Source organism: Lonchura striata, chromosome 3 (assembly GCF_050655825.1).
Source record: "Lonchura striata isolate lonStrDom1 chromosome 3, ASM5065582v1, whole genome shotgun sequence".
In the NCBI taxonomy this organism is placed as follows: Eukaryota; Metazoa; Chordata; class Aves; order Passeriformes; family Estrildidae; genus Lonchura; species Lonchura striata.
Genome location: NC_140705.1, coordinates 100845928 through 100867649, shown reverse-complemented (window position 1 = coordinate 100867649; position 21722 = coordinate 100845928). Strand labels below are relative to the sequence as shown.

At 36.7% G+C, this 21722-nt stretch overlaps 1 protein-coding gene across 8 annotated transcripts in view; it reads left to right on the top strand.

Moving 5' to 3' along the window:
- The window catches only part of MTA3 (metastasis associated 1 family member 3), a 139397-nt gene that overhangs the window by 104653 nt on the left and 13022 nt on the right, over window positions 1–21722 (top strand). For 4 of the 8 annotated variants that reach the window (XM_085577103.1, XM_031504262.3, XM_021546388.3 and 1 more), the window contains 2 exons: window positions 6426–6457; window positions 13737–13891. In XM_085577103.1, the coding sequence (XP_085433229.1) occupies window positions 6426–6457; window positions 13737–13891 (187 nt within the window). Of the gene's footprint in view, window positions 1–6425; window positions 6458–13736; window positions 13892–18478; window positions 18507–21722 lie in introns of all 8 variants that reach the window. The other 4 variants (XM_021546390.4, XM_085577101.1, XM_085577102.1 and 1 more) reach the window with 2 other exon arrangements.

Genomic DNA, 21722 nt, shown 5'->3' with positions numbered 1-21722 from the left:
AGAGACAAAAACTATATATTGCTCCACAGTCAGTTTTCCCTCTGAAGTTTGTTTAGGATGTGTGGTCTAGCTTTGGTCTTTGGTATAGCCAGAAAACATTAAAATATTCAGCTACAGATTTCTCAGCCAAATGTGTGCAATGATATTGATGGAAATGTGAACACAGAAAATAGATTTCTCAGGGAAAAAAAGATTCTGTGTTACTGTCATTTACTGAGGAAAGCAAAGGAATATGAAAAGGTGTTTATGGCTCTTAGTTACTTCCCGAAATATATTGCTTTTATGCTTATATCATTATAGGAAATACTTAAGAGCTTAGTCCTGCCTTTCTATACAGAGTCATTAAAACCTTCTCTGACCCTCAAGAGATTGATCTAACAATCTTTTTACATTTAAATTTTGCAACCTGCACAAGAGTAGCCAATTTCTCTCTATTTTCACTGTGCAGTCATTGGAAGCAATAATTTTAAATATTTATTAGGAAACTAAAATGCTCTAAAGCTTACATTTCTGTGGTTAGTAAATTCACTTGTTTTTGCAGAAGTACAAATGATGATATTGAAGATGAACTACTGACAGCTTCCAGAGCCCAAATAAAGTGCCTGGAAAGTGACATGGACCTTAATTATCCCAGGATGTTACTGCTGACATTGTCAATCATTTGTAGAACTAAGCTTCTGCATCTAATGTTTGCAAGTATCAAGTAATTTTTTTTTTCAATTTCTGTGTTATAAAAGAGTGAGTTGATGATTCCCCACTTCCCTCTTCATGCTTCGTTTCTCCAAACCAGTAATGGAAATGATATTGTGACTTAACATGAAAAATAACCAAGTAGGAGGAAAATACGTTTGTCAAAAAAAATAGAAGAGAAATATCTTTTCCCCCTATAATTTCTTAAAATGGAGAAAATTACTTACTATCTCACAATGATAAATGTGTATATTGAATTTACATTACAGTTATCTTCCAAGTATTTGAGCTCCTTTGATTACAAATAAAAGGACAGTCTTCCATTCTCTGTCTGATGACTGCTTAAACTGCAGGGTATTGTTCAGTGAGAAAAGGTAAGCAGTGTAATTTGGCCACAGGAGTGCTTGGGAGGAGAAAAAGCATTTCTACAAACCCAGGTTTCCTTGGATTTCCTCTGAGAAAGAACTGTTCCTAAGCATGTTGTATTTTTTTAAATACAGACAGAGATTACTTTTGTTATGCCAAAGTCGAAATACAATTTCCATTCAACTGAAATGCTCAGGTTTACTGTATCTTGAGAAATGTGAATTATTTCCCGGGGTGAAAGTACATTAGAAATTGAATAAGGGACTATTATTGATTCCTTTGGCGTTTATTTGTTTCTTTCAAAAACCTGTCTTTGGTTTTGTAAGGCTTCTTTTCCTACAATTGATTCACAAGAAAAGCAAAAAATCTAGAGTCACATTCATGCTTTAAAGCACTACTTCGAGTGTGCCATGGATCACTCTGCTTTTGCTGTGCCAAGGAAATGAATGCTTATGAAAAATTGGTGTGTTGCATTCCTGAACTCGCCAGTGCAGCAGATGGCTCTGGTACCACTGGTGACAGCAGGGATGAGAAGGAGCAAAGCAAAGGGGATACCAGGTAGGATCCCCAGGGAAGGGCACCTGTGCCCTATTTCTGCTGTTGAATCAGTGTTTCTTGTTTTAATATACAGGTAGTGTGTAGACATGAAACTGCAGTAACCTTGGCTTTTCTAATTGGCAGAATGAATCAGTTCTTCAAACAGGAAACAGCACTGTAATTAAGTTAACATTTAAACCACAATGCAGATAGCCAGAGCTAAATTCCTAGAATCACTACTTTCCCCTAGTATTATTTCATAGAATTACAGTTGCAGAAAGAGAATCCTGTTTGTTTTATAAAAGGATTAGCAGCATATTACCTCCTGAATTATGTGTTCTGGATTCAAGATCTGGAGTTCATACTCAAAGTACTTCTGTGTATGATTACTATCAAGTAGGTTGATTTTTTTTTTGTAAGCTGTGATTGCAGAGCAATAGTTCCTAACAATTTTAGTACTTAATACAATTGTAATAGGAAGGTACCTTTACAAAGTGCTTACACAGTGGAACTGGAAAGATCCTGTGTCTGGTCTGTGACAATTTTGTGTGGTTTTTGGTGTATTTTTTTTTTATTTGTTTGGTTGGGGTTTTTTGGTTTTTTTTTTTTTTTTTTTTGTCTGTTTTTGTTTTGGGATTTGGTTTTGTTTTAGTTTTTGTTTTGGGGTGTTTTTGTGTGTTTTTTTTTTTTCCCCCATCTGTATATTCTTTCTACAGTGTTTAAAATTTCTGTCTTGGGAAAATAATGGTCTTCCTCAAAAATCATTCTTACTATCAGACACACATATGTATTTATATCATTTTAGTAATACTTTTGAATTAAAAATGTCATTTGTTCAGTTGCTGCAGACTGAGAGGAAAAAAACAATTATGTTTGGTTACTCAAAACATTCATAACCCAAATGGAGGAGAAATAATGAAGCAGCCTTCCTTTCTTAGATTTTTTCATAAGGTGGTCCACCCTGAGTGAGATTAACCATTAAAGTCTTATGCAATGCACCATCATAAGCTGAGATGTTGTTAAAATTAAATAGCTCTGCTATTACCACTGTGACTTTATTTTCTACCTGTCAAAATCACATTATCTTCAATCATATTTATTCTGGAAGTTTTAGAAGTAGGACATGTTTCACCCATTAGTACCGTCAATGATCCCATTACAGAAAAAAGTGATACCACATAACTCTCTTTTCTAGCAACAGAAATAAAGAATATCACATATACAAATAACACACAAACAGCTGGAAAACAGTTCTGATGTGTAATAAAAAATAATTGTGTTCTGATATGTAATAAAAATTTTTAAAAATTGAAATAATTTTGTAGCTGACACCATCCCTAAGCAGTGTGCTTTTTCTGATTTAGCCTTAAATGGTTTTACAGTGGGAAATTTTATGGTGTTCTACTGCCTGGAAACAGGGAGAAATGCTTGATTGATCAATGTGGTTGGTAAAGCACATTCTAGTGTGAGGAAATGTCTTCTACAGCTTTCTCATTTCTATTTGAGTTCGAATAAATATGTTGTAGAAAGGGCACAGGAGCATCTTAGGCATTTTCTATTGCTGGTGCATCAATTTCTCCACAATAATAAACTTATAAACATCTTGTCAGCACTGAAGCTGCATTTACTGAAACTCCCCTGCCTCACTGCACTACAAACCCTTGTTAGTGGTGATGATGTCTGGTCACTTCTGCTTAAAATGGAGCAATCCACTTCCATGGCACTTCAATGGCCCTAAGGGCAGAATCAGTCTCCATCCTGGAGTTCCCTTCCTCCTGAAGGGGTGCAGGTACAGATCACTGTCTCACACAAAATCCTTTGTGAGAACTCACTTATAAACCAAGTGTTCACTGGTGCCAGTTTCACTAAAATTCGAGCCAGATTATATCAATTCCCTAAGGCATTGTAGAACATGGCAGATAAAAATGAAAACCCAAAGTTCTGTCTTCTGTTCTGTTCAATACCAAGAATTTTGTGGTTTCTAACTAATATCTGATACCCTTAAGCTGCACTGGATTTTGCATTGGTGTGCAGACCCTTTGTAAAGGTTTCTTATGCTGTGTGACTACCTTTTTAAGCAAGGGCTTTCTACCTTACTTGCCTTAGTCAAATGTTTTCCACAAAATTGGTTGGTGTGTCCATGCATAAGTGTTTCTCGGAACCTCCCAAGTCAGGGTGTAATTATTTTCTGGAAGAAATCAGTGTCTCCCCTGTTTTAAAGTCTGAATACTTGTGTATTGGAGTATGTAAGAGTTTAAATTGTGCAACAATGGCACCTTAATTAGTAGTCTTGGCTAGATCTTAGAATCTTTTGACTATATCTACTTATTAAACAGTTCTTTTCCTACCTTTGTATTTATGGATATACTCAGGTCTCTGATGTTTGGCAACTTAGATGATATTTCAGTATCTACAGCAAGAAAAATGCATGGGAAAAAAAGAGAATGATTCTATTGCATGATATAACAGGGATATTTACAAATATAACATCTTTTTTCACTTCTTGTCTGGATTTTATTATTAGATTATCAATATGGTAATATCCTGGAGATAACAGCTGCTGGAACTGCATTAACAGTGTCTGTCAGGTTCTTTTCAAAAATACACTGTTTAACAATTTCCAGGAAAATTCAGTTGTTCCTCAGCTCATTTTAGGGAAATCTTCTCAGTTTCACAGACAACTGAGTGAGAGCATGTCTGTGTATTTTGGGACAATCATGGCTAAGCACAGTTTTTATAGATTTGGCATATAGAGCTATGCCAAAAGCACAGCACCTCTGAGTAAGAGGGAAGGTTTCAAATATCTCAGTATAAAAAATGTGGATTTTTGTTTCTGGGCTTTGATCATTTTGGAAGTGACTGAAAGCACTCTGTAATCAATCCTTCTGTATTTCAAGAGACAAGAAGCCCCATTCTTTGTGTTTAACTTTGTGGATAATTCTGCTTATATTCTAAATTCTTCAGAAAATATTGTGCTCTTGGAGATAAGGTGGTTGGGTTTTTTTCTGGATATTTATAAAAGGAATGAATCTTTGGCTCAATTACTTATTATTTCATTAATGCAGTCTTTGTGTTTTCCCAGGAATATTCAGTTCCTGAAATGTTATTTTACTGGGGTGTCAAAAAAGAAAAAGTTCTAATAACAAAAATTACTGTGAAGATAAAAATTTAACAGATTACAGAGTTTTTCACTCTACTGTGATCTTCTCTTACTCTATAAGAATGCCAGCTATGTTCAAGTATCTGGAAGCAGTAGACTGTCACAATATTTAGTTCTTATACTAAGAGTTTAAAAATTGCCTGGAGGACTGGTGACCTAAATATATATTTATATATGATAACTTTTACATGAAAAAAGAGAGGAAAAGAGGGCTGGTAGAGGAGCTCACAACTAAGATACTGCTGGCTTTAGGCAGATATTCACATTACAGTACCTCTGTCAATGTGACCTTAGGGATATAAATATTTCTTACTTAAAACTTATTAAGGATGAAGACTTGTACAAATATAAATGTAAACTAGATATTGGAATTTCTGTTGAATGTTGGAGTTGAAAAATAGTTTGAGATGTTTAAAATGGCTTACCTTTTTTCTATCGGTCATTGAACTATACCTTCAGACTGGTTAAGGTGACTCCTCAAAATGAAAGGGAAATGCCACTTTAAGAGTGTAATTACTTTTTGTTTTTTGAGAGAGAGAAATATGCAGCTGTTCTCATGACCCTTTAATCTCTTTAATACAATTTTTAACAATAATAAAATCCCTCATGAATTCTTTGTGTAAGTGATACTAATTGGAAACCCTGTAAGTTGCAATTTGGAACAAAGACAAAAAAAAAAAAAGAAAGTAATTATTTAGCATTTATCTTGCTTGCAGAACTCTGTTGATTCAATTCATTCAGAATTGTGTACATTTTATAAAAACATATAGTTTTGATAAAAGTCCCTTCCTTAAGAACTCTCTATAGACAACAAGGTGTCCTATCCAGATTTTTGAGCAAGTCTGTGAGACTGCTGAATATCATCTTGCATCTTAGAGACCAGCAGTGAGGTTCCTTGCAGGTTTTTTAACTCTTTATGTTTTGTTGCTGAAGTTGCACTGCTTTGAAAAAGAACAAGGTCTCTGATATGTGAACTGTAACATTTTAAAGCCAAAGAGAGTGTGATTTCTATTCTTGGGGAAAGTAAAATGCAAATGCAATCTGAGTTAAACAGCAAGGTGAAATCTATGTTAATTATTGGCCTAGTAGTGATTGCTCTGCAATTTATATAAATATAACTATGAGCTCAGCTGATTGACTCCTGATTTATCATATGGAAGAATAGTTTTGTGCATGTCGCATTTCTCAATAAGCTTTGTCAATTTCAAACTGAGCATCCACCTCAAAATTATCTGAAAAAGGGTTGTCTAGTTTTATAACACTTTTTTTTTTGAAATGGGAAGAGTAATGGAATGATGTTGATACTATCTGTATTTTTGTCTGCAGAGAGAGCCCTTCATGATGCCATATGTTGAAAGCAAAATGAAAAAACCCTCACTTCTTCAAACATGAATTATGAATTAGTTCAGTTTTTATATTTTCTTGCAGAAGAGGATAATTACGGAAAGAGAACGAGTGCAGTTAGCAGCATATTATAGCATGACATGTAAATTCAGGACCAATGATAGTCTCATGCTCATTTCATGAAGAATCTTTCCAGTCTCTGCATTTTTGATGTATTCATTGTTGTAGCTGAGCAGTGGCATCTTAGCCTTCAGGGTGAGCATCAGAACATAGGGGTTTTGTGGGTAAGGAAAACATTCTAATATGCTGTGGTTCTTTTATTTTCCAGAATCACCCAGCCATACAACAAGAACAATCATGGTAAGTATAGAGGAGATTGTAGGTATTGATCTGCCTATAGCTATGATTTTTTCCTCTAAAACGAAGTAGATATAGTAGTATCCTAAACCATTGGCTTTTTTTTTTTAACAAAGTCCAATATCATTCTAGGCATAAAATGAGTCAGTCTTTATTTAATGAGAAATCATAGGGAAAAAAAGTCAGAGATTAAAGAGCTTAACAGGTAACAGTGCTCTCATTTTGAATAGCTGAAAAATTAAACTACAATTCTATGTTCTATGTTTAAGTGATTTTTGATTATGTCAAATTCATGTTGATAAAATTTCTTGCATTCTATCTATATCACATGGGGCAGAGCACATTTAAATTTCAGAAAAATAGCTGAGTAATTTTTTGCATAACATTCCTCAGAGGCCAGTTTCTGTCTTTACCTTGAGTTTGATAATTTGGGTTCCAGAAATAGGGAAAAGTTAAAGTGGATAGATATACTTTCAAAAATGAGATTAGAAAGTTTATGTAAAAAAAGTCACACACAATGTCTATCTTGCATTTTTATAGGGTGAGAAATGTTGGTTTCTTTCTTTTTCAAACTCACAATAAAGTTAGGCAAGGGCTGAACAGCAATTCACATAGAGAAAACCTTTCTCTGGCAGGAAATGATTGATGCCTGTCCTGTGGGTGTTTGAGGAGAGTGCTTTCTGCTTTTGGAAAATACCAGTTTTTGAGGCGAGTGTCAAAATTTTAGAGTAAGGCCCAGCAAATCATGGCATGAGCTTGTTTATTGCCATTCCTACAGTTTTTAGGGTGCATCTTCAAAGTTTATTTATCTCTTCTTTATGTATGGCATTTATGGGACGTGTAAATTCCCCCATGGATCTCTTCATTCTGCAGGGGATAAAGGGTTAAAGTAGTTTATTGCCTTTATCATCAATAGCCATTAATAAACCAGTGCAAATGAATTTTAAATAGGTAAGGAATCACAACAATTCAAAATAGTAGAGATGTCTGGAAAAGTGATGTTTCTGTTTCCTACTGGATATGATGTATTCCTTCTTGGTTGTGAACTTGTTTTAAATACACCCATTTCAAAAGATGATGTCTAATTATTCAGGTGTATTCCTCTGTTATAAAATTTTCGAAGGGATTGAAAAACTTTTCAATGTTTTTTCCATGCTACATTGGTTTTGGGAAAACAGCAGGGCAATTGTGTTGAAGCTGGTGAACCCTTCATTGTGCTTTACCTTTACTCTTTTTTGTCCTATTAATTGTACTCTGAAGATACTCAGTCACTCTTTTCCATTAATGTATCAGAACAGTTCTAAAAACTGAGCCAAAAGAGTGAGAATTTTTCCCATTTTTTTTTTCTCACACCAAAACATATCCTAACTTTTAAAGAGAGAAGGAAGAAGTTTTTAAATAGCTTGAGTTCTTGAGGTCCCTGTCTTTTGAACCTCTCCAGACCTCTCTGCTGACAGCTCAGATGGCTCAGACCTCAAATGAATATCCTGCAGTGTGTGCAGTAATTATTCATTGAACTTATGTAAATAAAGGTAGAAATTAAAGTAAGTATTCTGCTTAGTGAGAAATTGTTATAGAAATGTCTGCTCTACTCTACAACTAAAGCAAAACTGAATGTGCAAAGAAAAATTTCTTACTCCCCAGTGAGTAAGTAGAAGCTGTCAGTAAAACCAGGAAATATGATATTCCTTGCATAGAAACAATATGAGATGATACATTCAATACAGATGTAGTAAAGCAATGCTGCTGAGAGCCAATGTAAAATGCTACTGCAATAAATACTTTGAAATTAAGTCCCCTTTTTCTGACTGATTATGGTTATATTGTAACATAAAATGTTAAAGCATGACCTGTAGTTATCAGAATGTGAGAGCAAATTTGTCTTACTGCCTTGGCTGCTTTGATGTAAAAGAATTTTGTCTTACCAAGATGAAGTTTTTGAACTTCTTTAACTTTGCATTTATAGGTGTTGAAATAATGTAAGGCATTGAATCTGGTCTTGTCTCTGAAGATTCAGATTTATGCTGGAGTCAAAGCCAGCAAGGTATTGAATGTTCTGCTAAAAAGTCAAAGTCCAGTTTTTCTGTGAAAATTACAAGGATTTTTATTCTGTATTCAAATGCGATGATAGCTGCCCTTTTTTGGTTTAGATTCTTGTTCATAAAAATAAAAACCCCGGAGATATTTTAAGTATCCGTGTGATAGGGGGAGATGGAGAGCCTGCTCTGTTTTGACTATAAAATAAATTTCTTTTTATTCTGTGCATAGTTGCCTAGCTTAATCTTTCATTGCTAATTTACTGATTTCCATAAACAACTATTTACTTCAAAATGATACCTTGTAAGACATTATTTATTTAGAGGTTATATGGCTTGTTTGCAATATATGACAAACAGGGACTATAAACATTACACTATTTTATTCCAGATGCTTTGGCAAGACAGCTGTCATCTTTTAGGAGGGTAATTTCTTTTTGGGGTGTTTTGGTGGGTTTGTTTCTCTTGCACAGAAAAGTGATGGACTTAGATTTCCAGCATTACAACTATTGTAGGTTTGTTTGTGAAAGGTTTGGTAGTAAATCCAGAGGTTCCAAAGTTGCACTTGTGTTGAAACTTGCTTATTTTTTATATATGATCTGTTGTTTGAAAATAATTATATTTTAATAGCCTTTGGGTTTTTAAATGAAATTCTATACCCAAAGTGATTGTGTGCCTGCATACTATTATCAACATTTGCAACTTCCTGCTGTGTAGAGATTTTGAGTATTAATTTTTGCATTCATCTCACATTTGTATGAGCAAGTAAGCCAGGCCCAAAGCCTTGATGCTTATTAAAGGTATAATGCCTTTGGAAATAGGAATACTTCAGGTGTGGCAAAAGAGAATCAATACTTGATTTAAACTGAAGGTAATTCTAAACTCCTTTTAAATGATGTATTGTATAATTAGGTCGATGCAAAATATATGGAACCAATTAATATGGGTTATTGCCAGTCATGTGAGCATAGCTGATTTCTTCTAGTGATGTTTTTCTCCTTGTAGAGGGATTCTTTTGCTCTGCTTGCTTTCAATTGGTTTTTTTTGTTTGTTTGTTTGTTTAAAGATGCAACAAAAAACATTTAAACTGTTAATTTAAGGCAATGGGAATGTTTTCCTTTTAGAAACAATGGGGGAAAACATAAGAAATCATAAATTTAAATCTCCTTAGGAATGTATGGTAGTCCAGTCAAACATTCCTTCAGCCATAGTACAAATGTTCACTGTTAATTTTTGTACTTTGAATTACTGTGAGTGTTACGTATTTTATTTCAAAGCTGAATATCTTCAGACCTGAGTGTCTTTTTAGAATTTTTAGTGGATCTCAATGAATAAATGTTCGACCACTTATATGGCACTACAAACTAGGCAACTTATAGGCAGTAACCTTGGCTGGAATTTAGGATCTGGGTCCCATTTCTGAATTTGTGCAGGATTCCTCTCTTGTCTTACCATCATGCATCTCAGTGTGCTTGTGCTTCTCTGGGAGCCAGTGAGAACAGGAGATGTACTCTTAATAATAAAATGGCAACTATATTAAGTTGCCACTTTAAGGTGTTTTTGGGATGGTATCCAGCCTTCATTGGACTCATAGCCACCACTAGAGCAGATATCACGTGTATAGTGATCCTGTACAGTCATTTCATTGGTTTCCTTGCCACAGCAAAGCCTTACACCAGCTGCATTTTGTGTTGAAAGACCTGATTTACAGTTCTAAGTCAGTGCTGCTGCTCCCAGAAGATTTGACAGGGACAAAGAGATGTAGCTTCTTTGTGAAGGGATCACAAGTGTTCCTTGGAAGTTGGAGGTGTCTCAGTTGCCCACTGTGAAATGAATGCAGATGGGAAATTCATGCCCCTGCCAGGTGAGTTTTGATGAGCAGCACTTGCAAGCAGCAGAGAAATGGATCAGCAGGGGGCAGGTGAAGCTGCACAGTCTTTATGTAAAGTCCTCCTTGCTGAAGACCTTGAAAAGATTGCCTTTGGTCTCTGAGGGTGCATTCACTCTGCAGCTTGGACACCACCTGTTTGACAGGTGAGATTCTTCCCAGAGATAACCCCATGATGACTTAAATTTTTGTGTTCTTTAAGGGATGTAATGTTGCCTGAATCAGAACTCCCTTTGTCTTGAGAAATTTTTCTTTCAAGTGCACTCAAAGTTTTTTCTCCTGATGTCTTTTGAGGCTGGAACAGTTTTGTCCAAGAGGAACAAGAGATCTCAGTGAATGTGCTCAGATTGAGATGAAGAACTTGGGAGAAAGGAGGAAGATTTGGCCAAAAAGCAAACTCCTGATGCTCAGGTGCTGCTCTGATGTGCCCCTGGCATGCAGACCCTTAACACCAGTGGCTCTGTTGCAGACTCAGAGCACAGCTTATTAGTGATGTACACAGTTCAAATCAAAGCAGCAGCAGCTGATTGCACACAGTGGTGTTGGGAGGAAATTGCTGAAGCTTTTGCAAGCAGAGTTTTAAATGAAAAGGACTTCTGTGGTAGAACAGGGAGAGTATTCTTGAGGCTTTCATAACCTTTCTGGCATAACTGTGTGCTAGGAGGGAAAATTTGAGTTCATCATCATCATAAATGAAAAGCATTTAACGAGTACTTTGTATGAAAGTTCATTTTGCTCTTGATGTTGATATTAGTGTGGCATTGAATGTTCATTTGCATATGCATTGGTGAATATATTTTTTGAGAGGAACTAATGAACTGATTTCCTGGTCAATAGCTTCAATTGTTTTTATTAACTTGAAATTAATGTGGTCCCTAGCACAGACTGGAGAACAATGGTCGTATTTTCTCTTGTCCTTCTGTGAAATGTAATTAATTTTTTCAAATAGCTTGAAAGGGCTGGGGTAGAAGGGAAATAAAAGAGAAAATTCTAACCAATTTGATGCAAAAGAAATGAGATTATATTGTAAGGCTTGTGTCATTTTCTATAATGTTATCTCTGGCCTGGAATGAGGATTAGGGGCTAATAAAAGTAGAAAAAACAGAAGTTCAGAATTAGTTGCAGTATCTGGCTCTGCCAGGCCAAAAAGTGTCATGAAAAGACAAGTACTTTTTCCATCAGGCTTCATTGTTTTTCAGAGTTTATGCCACAGGAAAGACACCTTTTGTACCTTGTACATTTTCTGAACATTTTTTACCTGCACTTCTTATCTTGACTAAAGGAAACATTCAGTGGTGCATTAGAAAGTAGCCTGGAAAAGATCTGAATCATTACATGAGATACCTTAAACCCATTATTGAATAGGGAAACACAATAAAAATATACCATTGGAGCCCTTGAATGTTCCTCTGTAGTGTATGAAACAGGAAATTGCCAGATACAAATATTGAATGGGAAATCTGATGTGTTGCAATGTTTTCCATGCATGACTCCTTACTCTCTTTTTGAGCACCACCCACTATGTACAAGAAGAGATCAGCAGTTAAAAACATTAATGAATTTCTAATTTCACAGCACCTATGTACATGATCCTGAATTTATTCTGAATAAGAGCTGAATTACTTCTAGTTGCATGCCTTTGAGGACTTTTTCCCCACCAAAGCCAATATGAAAAAATATGTGAAAGCCAAACTGTAGTCTAGACACTGATTGAAAAAAAAATGGAAAAAAAATTAAGTAAATATTTCAAAGGGCTACAAAGATAGATTAATTACCCTATGTGCAACAATGATTAAATTCACTCTAAATCTTCTTTGTTTTTAAGACAAAGGAAAATAGTTTAACTCTAAGAAAAATATTTATATGTGACTCACTCAAATATGATGTTTTGTTTCTCCTCTCCTTGTTTGGTTTTGTTATATGAGATCTAAGGAATCACACAGGAGATGGCTTGGTTGTTCACAGTAGCATAATGAATAGATGGAAATATTCCAGCCAATGCATAAAATTTGTCCTACTGGAGAGAGTAAATGGTGTGGATTGGGGTGTGGTGAAAGTTTTGTTATGACTTGAATATAATGCTTTGAATGTGAGTGTAAGAATTGTTCAGAAAAACCTATGCTCTTGTTTATCTCTTCTGGCTTTTATGTTTTTATGACAAGATTTAAGAGACTGGTTCTGTGCTCTGTTCTGCTGGTTTTTTGGGTGGTACAATCCCCTTCCTTACTCAGAGACTGTGATGTTCATCCCCTAATTAGGGGCTACTCCCATGAATGTGCAGCACTGGATGCTTTTTAGGAATGTTACAAAAATGCTATAAGTAATGTGGAATACTGATATTATGTCACCAAGAAAATAGTACTTTTTCCTAAGGAAAAATAATGTTGAATCCATGTGAGATAAAGTAAGCAGATTTTAGTGTTTGTATAATGTCTTCTATCGTAACTGGATTTACCCAATTGGTGTTAGTTAGTCCTGCTGCTAATTGATTATGTGGGAAACAAGATTAAGATTTCCAAGATTAATATTTCTGTCATGGTGTTTTCTTCCAAAACATTACGTATAGATGATACAGAAAACATTTTTACTCTCTCCTCATGTGTAAGAAGGCAGCTTCTCTTGTTAGATCTGAGTACTTACTCTCATTGCACAGTTACTCCAGGTAAAGGTGTAGTGGAAAATCGATACATCATTTTCAGTTTGATGTTATCAGCTCTGAAATGAATTCAGATGTATTCCAGGTAGCTGTAACTAGGTAAAGACCTGTGAGTAAACCTAAGAATCATGGCACTGGCATGGTTAAAACATGACAACATGAACATGACAACAGCATGATATAAACCTTTGGTTTTTTTTTTTTTTCCTTCAGTTCAGGTTAGCAGCAGGACCAAACTGCTTGTTTTATTCAGTGACTTCTATATAAAAACAAACACAGGCAGAGTAAGGATCAGCAAAGTGAGAAGTATGCATCTTTTGAAATTAGTTTAGTGCCATACTTGGATGAAAAAAAAATAGCTCTTGGAATGTTAGTTTTTTTGCTCAGAAAATGTTAATTCTCTCCTAAAATCAATGGGTTTCTGTTTCTGAATTGCTTAGTTCATAGCATTGACTCATGCCTCAATAGCTTTTTGTATAAAATGGCATTAGCAATAGTTAATTTAGTTTTTAAAGAGCTTTAAAACCTATGCATAAAACATGTCAATGGTCACAGATTGGTTGTTATCTTACCCCCAGGTGCTGATTGAGGCAGATGAGCAGGGTTTTGAGACTGTGTGTAGGCTGCCCTTTACAGCAGAATTTGTTAATGGAATTATGGTTATTCTCAGACAAACACCTTTCCCTTTTATTATGATTTCAGCATGCTGCTCCCCACATCCATATGACTAATGGTAGGGCCTTGCAAGCCAGTGCAAGTGCCATTAAGACAAGCACCATTCCAGTCATCAAGAGACAGAGGCAAAATTGGCTTGATGCTTCAGATGATGGTTTCTTTATAGCTACAGAAGAGACCAGGTAAGAAAAAAATGAAATCTTAGCAGGGAATGAGGCTTACTGCATACATGTTACTGATCCACTATCTCAATAACAGTTTTTGACATTATTATCTGAGGTTGCATTACAGCAAAGAGCCATGTTTGGCATATGCCAAACCTTGCATCTTCTATCTACTAATATTATCAGCATTTCATTAATAAGACTAAGTGCTGCTTCTGTGTGGCAAAGATAAGAACTTTTAAATTTCACTTATTTTGGTTTGTATACAATGAGGTTTAGGGCACCTCTGATCATCCAGCAAAATATAAATGTGTCTACAGTGTAGGTTATCCTCTAAAATTTTCAGAACTTGAAAAATAGTGTACAGCAGAGAAATATAGAGCTGATGGCATCTTTTCCAGGCTAGAAGTTGATTTCCTTTAAAAGCAACTGAGATTATAATCTCCTTCAACCTTTCATATACAGATTATTTGGTAAAGTTTAACTGAGCTTTCCCCAGAAGTGCTTGATATCATGGAAAAGTCATTATTTTTCTGGAGGTTCCTCTATTCTGTTCTTGTCTTCCCCTGTCTGGCCCTTCCTTGATTTACTTCAGACTAAGATAAGAAGTTACAGTCTGTTGTTTTTTTTTTAGAGTCTGTTTCTAAAAACCCTTTAATATCTTGCTTAATTACAGCAAGTAACATCAGATTGTTCCTCACGTCTGTGATTATTTCACAAGCCTAGAAAATCTGGTAGTTGAAGAAAAATGTAAATAAGAAAAAGAGGGAAGAGAAAGAACATATGCAATATAGAGATAAGCATGGAAAATGTGGACATTTAATCCTATTAATGGCAGATTCAGCTAGGAAAGTTAACATACTAGCACATGATAATCTGGTGGTTGTTTTGATGTAATTTATTATGGTACTTCTTGTTTTTGTTTTTTTGTTTTTTTTTTTTTAATGAGGAATGCAACAAGTCAGAGAGAGTGGTAAGAGGCTACTGAGCTGATGAGCTCTTAGGCTTCTGATTCCAGCCCAGATTGCTGGCATTTTGAGAGTTGTTTGATACAAAGACTTTAGTCATATCAGACTAATCCCTAGCAATTGATCCTGAAAGTGAGACTGATTACTTTTCTATATTTTAAATTTTCAAATTAATTTTTCCCAATGTTATAGAGAAGTGCCTATCAAAGGATGAGAAGAGTCTTACATGGGCAGTGACCTCTCCACTGATCTGGGAGGCAGCCCAGACAACTTACATGGACTAGATATTTAAATGGCTTTGCAAATCACTCATCTGTGACAGCTCTGCTTGTTCTCATCCTTGGAAATCCCCCTCCCCACTCCCATGGCTGCAGATCCCATACCCAGACCAGGGAGAAAGCAGAGCTGTTTCTGTTTTCTGCAGCCAGGGTGGGGAACAAGCAAGGGTCTTAGTGCTCAGGAGTCTGTGTCTGCTCCTTCTCTCCAAATAATGAACAGTTTAAGGTAACATTAGAAACCTCCTGATATGGGGAACACAGGGAAGTTGGACCTCACTGACACTCCTCAAACAAGGAGGTGCCTGAACATGTGCTGTTGCATCACTCTGGCAGGTGCTGGAGCAGCACAGCAGGGAATGCTTTTTATCCTTTGAAATTCTATTTCACATGATATCTATTCTTTGTCTTTCACAGAGATTTCCCTTTTTTTTTTTTTTTTTTTTTTTTGGTACTTTCCTGTCTTCATACCTTCCCCTTTGACTCCTTCCTTCACATGTGCTGTCTCCTTTTTAATTTTTTTCTTTGATTCCTTTCACCTTTACTCTGAGATTATTTAGAGCTGTGGTAGCTTGTTCTCCTCTGGGTTCTGAAAGTCTCCAGCCTTTGGAACTCCAAGTGGAAAGCACTGCCTGGTTCTGCTGCAGGAATGCCCTAATGTCCAAGACAATTCAATGCTCTGTTCTTTGAGTGCAGCTGGAGACAGACAGCAGCCCCTGACAGGCAGCCTGGCTGTGACAGGAGATCACACAGCTTAGCACTGCCAGCACAAAGCTGAAAAACCAAGTTGAATGCAATAAAATTCCAATGGGAAGAGATGACTAGGGAGGAAATGTTTGAAAAAGCAGCACACAATTTACCCAGTCCTGACACAGAATGAAAAAAAAAAGCAACAAATAAGAATGAGATGCTGGGGAGCAGCCATTAGGTTCTGAACATGTTCTGAACACTCAGCTCAGAAATAATCACCCCATCTAAGGTCTCAGCTGGTTCTTTAGGCAACTTTTTTGTGCTCCATCAGGATCAATCTGTTTTATCATGTGAATTTGTTCATTAAAAATACATATGAGAGAGACACATGCTAATTATAGCAAAAGGAAAAATATTTTTCAGTGTAATTGAAGCTTGAAAGAAAGGAAATATTTTTCAGTATCATTTGCAACAGCCCACAACAATTTTCATTTCTCTGTCCTAAAACATATTTTTTTGTCTAGTGAATTAATGCTTAAGATGCATATTTCTATAAAACATCAAGTAGGGAGTCTAGAGGATAAATTTTCACAGAAATTTAGCTTTAAAATCCTATACTGTAATAGATAGTTGATATTTGTGGAGAAAAAAAAAGAGTAATAATATTGCTCCCAGAATAAAAGAGGTACCAGTACATGTCATGCTAATCAAACCCAAAATGCACATGAGCATTCTCAATGTTATTATTCATCAATAAATAAGGTGAATATATGTATTTACTACTAATTTTTAGAAGAAATTTTAGTAATATTAATTTTTAATAATCACCCTTTCCTCTCTGAATTTAAGCAGCAGTATTATTTCTGTAAAGTTCACTCTTCTGTATCTAATTGCTCACATATTTGAGATATTTGTAGCCATGGATGCAAAATATTAAGAGCAGTGAAAATTACTATGGGACATATATCATCTGAGCTATTCCATGGTAACCCTTGGAGTTACCCTAGAATTTTAGGGCAGTGCTTTCCTCTCTACCCTCAAGCCACAGTTCAACAATGCCTGCAGATATTCTTAAAAATTAGTGTGAGCTTGTGTATCATGGAAACACAAGGACTGGAGTTTACATCTGAAGTTGAAAGCATTTTTAGGTTCTAATCTGCCCTTCTGAGTAGAACAGGAATGTATTTTATATCAGTTGTAATGCACATCCTCCTACATTTCAGGTTTGCCTTTGTTTTAAGCTGTAGCTATTTGAAAACCATTTCCTCCCCTGCCGTTTATCAGTATCTGCACATCTGGGGGAAAATGGCAGCAGAACTCCCATTAGTTTCCCTTTTTCCCAGCCTGATTGCCTCTGCAGAGCTGGCTGCACATTAACATGGTGCTGAGCCCCATTCATTGCAGCCCACAGTCTCTTCTTGGGGAAGAGACAGAGTTTTTTCCATCTGTCTGCATGTCAGTGCCTTGAAGGGATCACCCTCAGGAATTTTGGTATGTGTGGATGGATGTGGATGTCCTGCTGAATACTGTCAGCATGCTCAGTGAATTTTGCCATTAAATAGAGAGGTCCCCAGTTCTGCTGTTTCATCTCTAGTGACAATCTGCACTCTTCATTCCAAACTCTCCCTGATGCCTGAGCAGCTCTCATGGAATTTCCCTGCCTCTGATCAGTCACAGGCAAACAACAGGGATTAATCTAGGTAGAAAACCACATGGCAGTTCAAGAACACTTATCTTTTGGCATTACATTGTAATTTTATTGACCTTTACTGGATTTAATGTTTTTGTATTTTTCTTTATTTGTATCCTCTTCAAATGAAAAAGAAATTCTCATTCCCTACTGTGAAATAACTTGCTCAAGATTTTATTCTGAAGTGCAAATCTGTTTACACAATTAATTGAAAAAAAAAATCGCTCTTTAAAGAACCTCAGGGTTATCACCGCTCACCAGAAGAGTGTCGTTACCTTTTTTTAATACCCTTATATATTAGTTGCTGGGATTTTCCTAGCACTGCATGCATGCTTTAGGATAAGCCAGAAGTCTCCTAATTATAAAAGCATTTTATTAATTTCTTTGTACTAAATCAGCTTTGCTATAAGGAATTTTTTTGGGTCATGTGAATTCTATTGTAGGCCCAATAGAGGTCAACAGAGAAAATTACCATATAAGGAACTAAATTCTTTATAAAGAATTTCTGTTCTGGGAGTTAATAATTGAAAAAAAATTGAACAGTTCATTATGGTCTTCAGAACTTTAATAAAATGTAATATATTGGCTTAATATATCTTGAGTTATAGAAGATATAAACATAACCTTTGAGTAAAATGAATAATATTACTGTTGAACCATTTGCTGTCAAGGGGAATATATCTGTTGATAAAAACTTTTCTCACTAATTTTAGGTATGCAGTGTGCCTCTATTTCCTATACACACGCTCTGTCCCTAACAGAGTGCATGTGCATGCCAATGATCAGACTTGTGTAGGGACAGCTAAAACACTGGTTGGTAAATGAATTTTTTTTTTCCAGCATTTGCATTATAAGAAATGTGTGGAAATGTTTGGCTGACTGCACTATAGCAGTGGATTCTAAGTGCTTTCCCTTCATGGGCCAAAAAGCATATTTGCATATAGATCTGCAGTTGAATGACTCAATGCTTGTTTCCTTTCAGTGCTGAAGCAGTTAGAAACCTTCTCACGGTAAGTGCAACTCCATTGGGAATGAGTTAACTGCAACTGCTAAAATTAGAACGTGATCTTTAGCTGCTACCAGCAGACATGGCTTCCTTTTTTGCTGATAAAATGATTTGAGAGGCATCCCTGTGCCAGCATTATATAGGCAATTTTCTTATCCCTCACTTCATTTTCTGTCTCCAAAAGGCAAAATCTTCCCTTGATTTGTTGAGGTGCTACATAAGGATATCACAATTGCTGTGATAATTACCTGGTACCACTCATTTTTATTTATGCATGTCTCATAGCATATACAAAAAAAGCTTAAAATCCAAAGTTGCATGTTGAGAAAGAAGAGAATGTGAGGCTGACAACCAGCTTCTGCAGAATGTTGAGTCTTGCTGTGCTGTCAGTGGTCTGCTTCTCACGCAGAAGTGGGGGAGAGCCGTGCTAGTGCCCATCACCCTTCGTGCTCCTGCACGTGCTGCTGGCCCTCTCTGCAGTGCAGCTTTGTCCATGGAAAGCCCAACCTGTACCTCGAAACACAAAGTGAAAACCTGCAGGAACCAAAGCCTGAGTTAAGAGGTGTGGGTGACTTGCCCCTGTCCCCTCTCTCTCCCTGTTTTAATCGAGGCTGAGGCAAGGTCATGCGCAGTGCCTGAGCTGCAGCACGCTGCCAGGAGAAAAGGGAACACTGGAGGAGTAAGGCTTTGGTGCCTGGGGTCTGATTCACAGTGCAGAGTGGCTGGTCTATGTCCAAGCCACAGTTCCAGTGCTAACTGCTCTGCTCCTTCTTCCTCTTCACACGTGCAATTCCCATCATGCAAATGTCCATGGCTATGTTTACTCTTTGTTTTCCAGTTGGCCCCAACTGCGCAAAAAAAAGTTGTGTGCCAAAACAAAAAAAGGTATTTTTGACCTCTGCTTTTTGTAAAGGTGAGGCATTTTGATTGGAATTGGGATCCTGGTTTTGAACTACGCCACACTTGGATCCTGGGAATAGTGTATTTTCATTTCTTACTTGCATGGCACCATGGCCTTTAGACCCCAGTCCTGTAACCAGCTGCAAGAAGTTGCCTGGCTGCACTCTTGGAGCATCAGCTGCAAGCCTGACTATGTGATGCACCACCTCTCTAACAAAAAAACACATCAGTCTTTAAGAATGTAATTTTCCAGCTCCTTTACTTCTGTTGTATTATACAGTTGTCATACATCTTGAAAAGCAGGGATTACAGAATATATCCCTTAGAAATCTGTTTAATCCCTACTGATAGGATTGCAAATATCTTATTGATTGGCCATGTCTGAGTCCAGGTGAACTGACAGCTCTCTCCAGTCACCATGACAATACTGTGTGTGAAGAATTCGGGGAGGAATTGTCTGTGCTACAGTTTAGGAGCCATCCTACTTGGTTAACTTCCATTCAATGCTGTTATATGCTCATGAGAGAGCATAATAGTTTCTGTGAGATGTTGTTTTGACCTTATTTCATGTGGTCTATTCACGAATGCTGCACACATCTTATAAACCATACTTTTCTGAGCCCTAGCTGAGGTACTGTGATATAGAATCACAAGCAGCAGTATAGAAACTAGATCATAATCTCTTACCATTCATGTCTCATTGAGCAGCTTTCATGGGCCTAAAGACATTTTTTTCTTTCAGTATTTGCTTACATGATTTTCTCCTGTTGGATGCTTTAAAGTACCTACTAAATCAAAGTAGCACTATTGTGATAATGCACATGTTTGTTTTTAAAAGCAGGCTCATTCCATGGAACTAAAACAACTCATTTGAAGAATGTGAATATTTTTTTTTAACTTAGGGAATCATAGCTATATACAAGGAAAACATTCAAAAAAAAAAAAACAACCCTTCAGAGCTCAGTGTAAACTGTGCCATTGGATAGAGCTGGGAGGTTTGAAAAACACATACTGTTATGGGGTTTGCTTTATCAGTCTTCAGAGCAAATGGAATACAATCATGCTGGTTTGGAACTATGGATTAATCTTCTCACAGTTTAAAATGGAGTTTCAGTGGCACTGCAGCTAGCTACTTTCTTGTTTAAAGCCACATGGCAGTAGAAGGGTGTTGCAGAGTTTGGAGTGCTTGCCAAGGACCGGGAAAACCACGATCCAGTTCCCTGCTTCCTCCCAGATCTCCCAGGACATGTCAAGCAGGTCTTTTAACTCTTATATCTTCAAGCATTTATATACCTAACTCCTCAGACACAAAACTAAGAAGGTGCCTAAATGCTTGCTTGAAGATTTGGAGGCCTGAAGAATCAGACAAAGCCTTCTCATTCTTCCAGAGCTCTGCTCCACCAGGAGCAGGTCAGAAGCCTTAGAGGGGATCTTTCACAGAAAACTCTTTACATTTATTGGTAATAAAGTCTCATGGAAATGCTACCTACAAGAGTCCAGAAGCTATTGACTGAAACTGGATGATTTGTTAGTTTCAGAACTGTCTCCACTGATTAGCAGGTGAAAATTAATTAGCACACAGCTTTGGAGATGACTGCAGGGAGGCTGAGACTAGGAACAGATGGCTGTAAATGACCTAGTTACTGCAGCCTGAAAAGTCACACCTTTGGCTCTTGTGAAATGATCCTGCCCTGTTGTGAGCAGAAATTCAAATATGCTGCCTTTCCAGGGGGACTTAGATACCAAAGTTTGCTTTGTAATTGCATTTTAGGTCAGAGCTTGAATGTGGTTAATTCAGATGGCTCAGCTAAAAAACAAAGGCACGTTTACAAGGGTCACTCAGCCACTTGCAATCTTCTTCACTGCTGTTGACAACTGTTCTCTCACATTCAGACAGTAGGTGCAGAAGTAGCCAGAAAATTTTATATTTGGGAAGGGAAATACAAATTCCAAAATGAGCCGTTTTGTAAAATTTTGCTGTCTTGGGGAAACTTGGGAGGGAAAGAAAACCTCAACAATTTATATGAAATACGGGGATGATAAATGCATTGTCTTAAACACAGATGTTGGTGGAGAAGCTCCTAGATGAGCACTTGACTTTTCCAAAAACCTTGTTTTCTTTGCTGGACCTTCCAGACCCAATTCAGCAAAGCCCTTAAATCCATTCCTGAGCTCAGTCCAATTGCTAGAGTACTTCACATAGTCTCCAGTACACCCTATATGTCTGAGGTTAGATTGGGATGCCATGTAGCTCTTTTAACCTGTTTTCTTATGGTTCTTGACAAATTTAGCGTTTTCTGCAGTATGGTTGGCCATTGCA